Below are 6,993 nucleotides of genomic sequence, written 5' to 3' on the forward strand. Positions count from 1 at the left end.
AACATTCACTTTCATTTAATATAATGTATATTACTGGTGATATATTTTCTATATTGTAAATATTTTTCTTTGATGTGCCAAATAACTACAACAACACACAGATATTATGACACTGAATGAGATTCTCTAATTAATCAACAAAAACAGTTCACTCAGAAATAAGACGTTTTACACTTTCCTTAAATGTCTGGTTGGTAAATTCAAAACCTTTTGTTGTCTGTGCATTGTACATATAAGAAGTGTTTAATACTGTCACTATTTACTGGGAATAGCAACCAATATTTGTGTAATTGAGCTTCTCAAAATGAATGCATTCTTTTCATTTTGGTGTAGTACCCTGTTACTTACTGCATTGTGTCTGAGTAGCAAAATAATGGTGCAATTATGAAAAATTTCACATATTGAGGGCAACACTGACCTGAAGAGTTCACATGAGATGAAGGGTTCAGTTAATTAACATTTATTAACTCATGCTTCCTAATTAAGCAGCTTGGAAACAAAAACACTGACTAAGTTGAACTGTATTCATCCCGGAAAAATGTTTAATCTTGGGACAGAGTAGATATTTACACAGAAAAAAAGTAAAACCTAAAACTACAGAAAACAAGTTTTGTATCAACATGTAGATGACATCAGGGAGGCTACTTATATGTGCAAAAATTCCCTCATTTGAGTGTATTTAAGATGCTTTCCTCTGTTGATTTGTAAATTCCCTGCGATAGAATTTGGGCCTTGATGTTTTATGGCACTGAGTGTTTTGTGTGATGCTGGGGTTTATGCTTACTAATGAAATCTATATTATGGTTTTTAAATCTGTTTGTCTTTTGTCTTTTGTTTGGACTTTTACTTGTACTAGAGTATTTTCAAATGTTCGTATTAGTACTTTAATTTTATTAAGGGATCTGAATACTTCACCTCTCCCTCTTTGTGGCCCTGACAGGTTGGGTAACACTGAAAGACGAGAGCTGCAACTATGTCACATTTCCTGAAATTCAACTGAAAGTTTGTGAGCGAATGGGAACATTTTACTGCACAGTGAGCACTTTTACTCTTCATACTTTAAGTTGCTGATAAAACTTTGGTATATTTACTTCAGTCAGGTTGTAAATGCATGACTTTTTCTTGTAGTGGAGTATTTTCACAGTGCAACGTTAGCACTGTTACCTCATTAAAGGATCTGAATACTTCCTCCACCTCTCCGTCTTTATGACACGCCCTGACAGGTGGAGCCACAGTGAATCAGGTGAGCTTTAACTCAACTTTCCTGAAATGAAACTGAAAGTTAGTGAGCGACAGCAGAGCTGCAGTCAAGTCAAGTCTCTCTGTTTCTCTCTAAAGAAACAACGTGAGGAAGACCTCAGGGACGCTTATTATATGTGCACAAATTACCTTGTTTAAGTGTATTCATTAAGATTTTTTCCTCTGTTGATTTGTAAATTTCCTGCGATAGAAACACCAATTATTCAATGTTTAAATATAATATTGGTGCATAGTTTAACAATTCATTTGGGCCTTGATGTTTTATGACACTGTGTGTTTTATTTGCTGTGTAGCCTGAAGAATCATTACTTAGCATGTGATGCTGGTGTTTATGTTTGCCCTCGAAATCTATATCATGGTTTTTGTTGCTGTTTGTCATCATTATTATGGTGTTTGATGGATGATATTTGACAGAGTTGATGTAACGACCTGTTTGTGATGTTTAAGTCGGCCTGATCAGGATAATATACCTGTATGGACTCATGAATTGATTGTGGTTTATTATTAAGTTTGTTTCTTGCATTTATTGATGATTTATCTGATTACCAATTGTGTGTCACAGAAAAAAAGTAACTGATGCTGTTAAATTTGATGTAGACTAAAATAGAAAGTAATCCAGCATCTCCATCTCCATTCTCGTCTGCTTATTCGGGTCGCGGGGGCAGCAGGCTAAATCAGGGCTTGTAAAAATGTTAATAATGGCAGTAGCCTAAAATATTTGATTTTCTCTAGTTTGATGGTTTTGTTTCTTTGTTTAAAACTACAACTATTTGCATGAAAACCCAACTGCTGTGGACTATTAAAAACTTGAAGAAAAAGCAACAGTGTCCAGTATCCTCTTTCCTCTTGACTCTTTTGGAGTTTCGGCAGACATTTAAGGTAGAAACTATAGAAATAACTCAGTGTTTTCAGGGGTAAATTAAGCATTATTACTTGAGTCACATTGGTCAAGTTTAACACGGAGAAGAAGAAAAGTTTTCTCACTTTTGTGGTTTTTACGCTTCATATTGTCCACAAAGATGGTTTAAAATGTTTTTTGTTGTTTTAAAAAAAAAAATTGATAATAGGAGATGTTATACAGTCAGCCATGAAGTTTGGAGCCCCTGAACTATATAACAAATATCATGCTCTTCAATTAATACATAATAATCCATTATAAATGTTGCAGAACTAGTAAAGTGAACAAGTCCAGTGTCCATTTGAAAACACAGTTGTACTTCTGATTCAACCAATGAACACCAAGTATCTCCAGATGTGAGATAAATTGAAGGATGAAGTGTTCCTATGTGTGCTGAGAAAATTATATTCTTCTTTAGATAAATAAACTCCTTAAAAACCCTCTTGGATCAGCTGGAAAATGCATCGTCACAAAGGTGAAAACAGCTGCTTTACGGACGTGGTTCTCACAGGATGACATGGCTAAATGATCTTATAGTATATAATGTATTAATGTAGATTAAACTACCCAACAGTATGTAAAGGACTGAGAACATTTTACTGCACAGTGACCACTTTTACTCTTCATACTTTAATGCTGATAAAACTTTGGTATATTGACTTCAGTCAAGTTTTTGAATGCAGGACTTTTACTTGTACAGTATTTTCAAATGTTCATATTAGTACTTTAATGTTATTAAGGGATCTGAATACTTCACCTCTCCCTCTTTGTGGCACGCCGTGACAGGTTGGGTAACAGCGAAAGAGGAGAGCTTCAACTATGTCACATTTCTTGAAATTCAAACGAAAGTTTGTGAGCGACTGGGAACATTTTACTGCAAAGTGAGCACTTTTACTCTTCATACTTTAATTTGCTCATAAAACTTTGGTATATTTACTTCAGTCAGGTTTTAAATGCAGGACTTTTACTTGTAGTGGAGTATTTTCACAGTGCAATATTCGAAGTTTTACCTCATTAAAGGATCTGAATACTTCCTCCACCTCTCCCTCTTTATGACACGCCCTGACAGGTGGAGCCACAATGAATCAGGTGAGCTTTAACTCACCTTTCCTGAAATGTAAGTGAATGTTTGTGTGAGCGACAGCAGAGCTGCAGTTGAGACAAGTCTCTCTGTTTCTCTCTAAAGAAACTTTCCACTGAATCCAGCAGGTTTTTCTCAACAACAGCAGCAGAATCTGTGTCAAACACTGGTGAGTAAACTGTCCTACAGAGACAAAATACACTCACTGAAGATTTAGTCAAAGTTTAGTTCAAACCAGAAAACTGACTGTTTTACATCTGTTTTTACCATATAGTGAATATTACTGTATAAATATTTGTACAAATAGATTCTTAAAAAGTGTAAATGTAGTCAGAGGTAAAAACCAAACTACAGTGAGTGAACTCTGACTAGTTAAGTGCAGACAGAATACACTCAGAGCTAGCATTAGCATTAGCTTCAGCTAGGGAGACCAGGTGTCCCTCTTTTTGTGAGACTGAGCTGCATTTTTCCCCCCATCGTTCCACATATTGAGAAAATGTTCCACATTTTGATTAGCTCTAGTTTTCTAAAAATCAAACCACTGCAGGAGCAGCCACTTTTGTAAAGTCTGGCTTTTATCCAATGGGTGTGGAGGAAGCATGATGTACTGTCATCATGGAGCTGTTTGATGTCAATCATCAAACTGACATTTTTGTAACTTAATACTTCTACTGTACTACATATTAGAGGTAACTATTGTACTTTTTGATCCATTAAATTTAACTGACAACTTTAATTACTTTTCAGGTCAAGACTGAACATAAAAATACATGATCAATTTAAAATGATGATGCTCATTTAAAAAAAAGGAAAACCACATAACAGTAAACTACGTGATTCAAATGAGCCAGACCTTAACAGAGACAAACAAAAAAAAAACTTCCAAAAAGGGATCAAACATAATAATCCACGAATATATTGGGAATATATGAAACAACCTGAGTCAGACCATTCTGCTTGACGAGTACTTTTACTTTTGATATTTTAAGTACATTTTGATGAAGTAAAGTTTTACATTTTTGAATGCAGGACTGTTACTTCTAATGGAGTAATTTCTCAGTGTGGTATTAGTACATTTAATTAAGTAAGGGATTTGAATACTTCTTCCAACACTGGTCCAGTGCAAGTTAACCTGTCACTGTCTTTACTACTCTACTTCCAACAAGGAAAGTTACAAGTCAGCAAAAAGACATAAGCTATCCAGATTGTCCTGTTTCGGTTGTTCGAATCTGGTCACCTTAATTTAAGCTAATTTACAGACTTAACATTTATTTAATTGTAACCATTGACCCGAAAATCAGCTTTCATCCCGTGGAAACATCAGGAAGTTAATACTTTAAGGAGCCAGATGTAAATTATGTTTGTTTTAAATGCATATTAACATGAAATTAGTGGTTGAGGTTAATTTTTCTTTCTTTTTAAAAAGAAAATTAAAATGGTTGGTTGGGATGATTCAGTGGTCACTGTACATTCTATGCCCCTTGAAAATAACTAAAAAATATGGCGTAACATGTTTTTCCTACTCCTTGTCTTCAGAGTGAAGATATGTCTGCTGCTGCCAGCTGTCTGCTGACTGAAGATCAGTTTCTGTGCTGCATCTGTCTGGATGTGTTCACTGATCCAGTCAGCACTCCATGTGGACACAACTTCTGCAAAACCTGCATCACTAAACACTGGGATGTTAATGTCCCATATCAGTGTCCCAACTGTAAAAAGGTTTTCTACACAAGACCTGAGCTGCAGGTGAATACTTTCATCTCTGAGGTGGCTGCTCAGTTCAGACAGTCAGCTCAACAGAAAGCCAGCAGCAGCAGCTCAGAGCAGCAAGTTACTAAACCAGGAGAAGTTCCCTGTGACATCTGCACTGGAACCAAACTGAAGGCCCTGAAGTCCTGCCTGGTGTGTCTGGAGTCCTACTGTGAGACTCACCTGGAGCCTCATCTGACAAGGTCGGCTCTAAAAAGACATCAGCTGATCGACCCTGTGGAGAACCTGGAAGGCAGGATGTGTCCGAAGCACGATAAACTGCTGGAGCTGTTCTGTAAGACCGACCAGACGTGTGTCTGCATGCTCTGCACTGTTTTAAACCACAAGACACACGATGTTGTTCCTCTGAAAGAAGAATATGAAGGAAAGAAGGCCGAGCTGGGGAAGACAGACGCAGAAATTCAGCAGATGATCCAGAAGAGACGATTGAAGATTGAAGAGATCAAACACTCAGTGGAGCTCAGTAAGGAAGATGCAGACAGAGAGACAGCAGATGGTGTTCAGGTCTTCACCGCTCTGAAGGAGTCTGTTGAGAGAAGCCAGGCCGAGCTCATCGACACGATCAAAGAGAAGCAGAGAAAGACAGAGAAACAGGCTGAAGGCTTCATCAAAGAGCTGGAACAGGAAATCTCTGAGCTGAAGAAGAGAAGCACTGAGGTGAAGCAGCTCTCACAGTCTGAAGACCACCTCCACCTCCTCCAAAGCTTCACCTCCCTGAACGCTGCTCCACCCACCAAAGACTGGACAGAAGTCACCGTCCATCCACCTTCATATGAGGGGACTGTGGTGAGAGCTGTGAATCAGCTGGAGGAGACGCTCAGTAAACAGATGACGAAGCTGTTTGAGGCTGAGCTGAAGAGGGTCCAGCAGTCTGCAGTGGATCTGACACTCGATCCTGATACAGCACAAACCAACCTCATCCTGTCTGATGATGGAAAACAAGTGAAACATGGTGATGTAAGGAAGAAACTCCCAGACAGCCCAGAGAGATTTGATTATTGTGCCTGTGTCTTAGCAAAGCAGAGTTTCTCTTCAGGAAGATTTTACTACGAGGTTCAGGTTAAAGGGAAGACTAAGTGGACTTTAGGAGTGGCCAGAGAGTCGATCAACAGGAAGGGAGACATCACACTGACACCTCAGAATGGTTTCTGGACAATATGGTTGAGGAATGAAAATGAGTACAAAGCTCATGCTGACCCTGCAGTCCGTCTCTCTCTGAAGTCTCGGCCTGAGAAGGTGGGGGTGTTTGTGGATTATGAGGAGGGTCTGGTCTCCTTTTATGACGTTGATGCTGCAGCTCTTCTCTACTCCTTTACTGGCTGCTGCTTCACTGAGAAACTCTACCCATACTTCAGTCCTTGTAATAATGATGCTGGTAAAAACTCTGCCCCTCTGATCATCTCTCCTGTCAACCACACTGAGTAGAATAAGTGTTTGATTTTCTGCAGAAAAATTTACTTTCATTTAAGATAATGTATATAACTGTTAAAATATATTGTCTGTAAATGTTTTTCTTTGATGTGTCAAATAACAACAACAACAATAACAACAACAACACATATATTATGACACTGATGGAAATTCTCTGATGTTGTCTAATTAATTCTAATGACTGCATTATTTTCCTTCAAGACTGTTTAATCAACTAAAACAGTTAACTTAGAAATAAGATGTATTTTCACTTTCCTTAAATGTCTGGGTGCTAAATTCAAAACCTTTTATTGTCTGTGTGTTGTACACACAAGGAGTGTTTAATACTGTCACTATTTACTGGGGAAAACAACCTTAATTTGTGATTGAGAGCTTTTCAAAATGAATGCATTCTTTTCGTTTTGGTTCTCAACCCTGTAACTTACTGCATTGTGTCTGAGTAGCAAAATAATGTTGAGATTATGAAATATTGCACATATTGAGGGCAACACTGACCTGAAGAGTTCACATGAGATAAAGGGTCATATTAATTAACATTTATTGACTCATGCTTCCT

The 6,993-nt window shown here is 37.7% G+C and overlaps 1 protein-coding gene across 2 annotated transcripts; it reads left to right on the forward strand.

Moving 5' to 3' along the window:
* The first annotated feature begins 4,775 nt into the window (after positions 1-4,775).
* LOC131973249 (E3 ubiquitin-protein ligase TRIM39-like) lies at positions 4,776-6,431 on the forward strand. Of its 2 annotated transcripts, XM_059335204.1 has the most exons (2): positions 4,785-5,014; positions 5,051-6,431. In XM_059335204.1, exons 1-2 carry the CDS (start codon positions 4,785-4,787, stop codon positions 6,429-6,431), a joined length of 1,611 nt encoding a protein of 536 aa, XP_059191187.1. The 2 variants fall into 2 exon arrangements, with proteins under 2 accessions (XP_059191188.1, XP_059191187.1); XM_059335205.1 differs by having other exon boundaries at positions 4,776-6,431.
* The last annotated feature ends 562 nt before the right edge of the window (positions 6,432-6,993 follow it).

Source organism: Centropristis striata, chromosome 6, assembly GCF_030273125.1.
Source record: "Centropristis striata isolate RG_2023a ecotype Rhode Island chromosome 6, C.striata_1.0, whole genome shotgun sequence".
Lineage (NCBI taxonomy): Eukaryota > Metazoa > Chordata > Actinopteri > Perciformes > Serranidae > Centropristis > Centropristis striata.

What these genes read in the sequence shown, in the direction of transcription:
- LOC131973249 (XM_059335205.1), top strand. Translation starts at nt 4,785, where the DNA reads ATGTCTGCTGCTGCCAGCTGTCTGCTGACTGAAGATCAGTTTCTGTGC.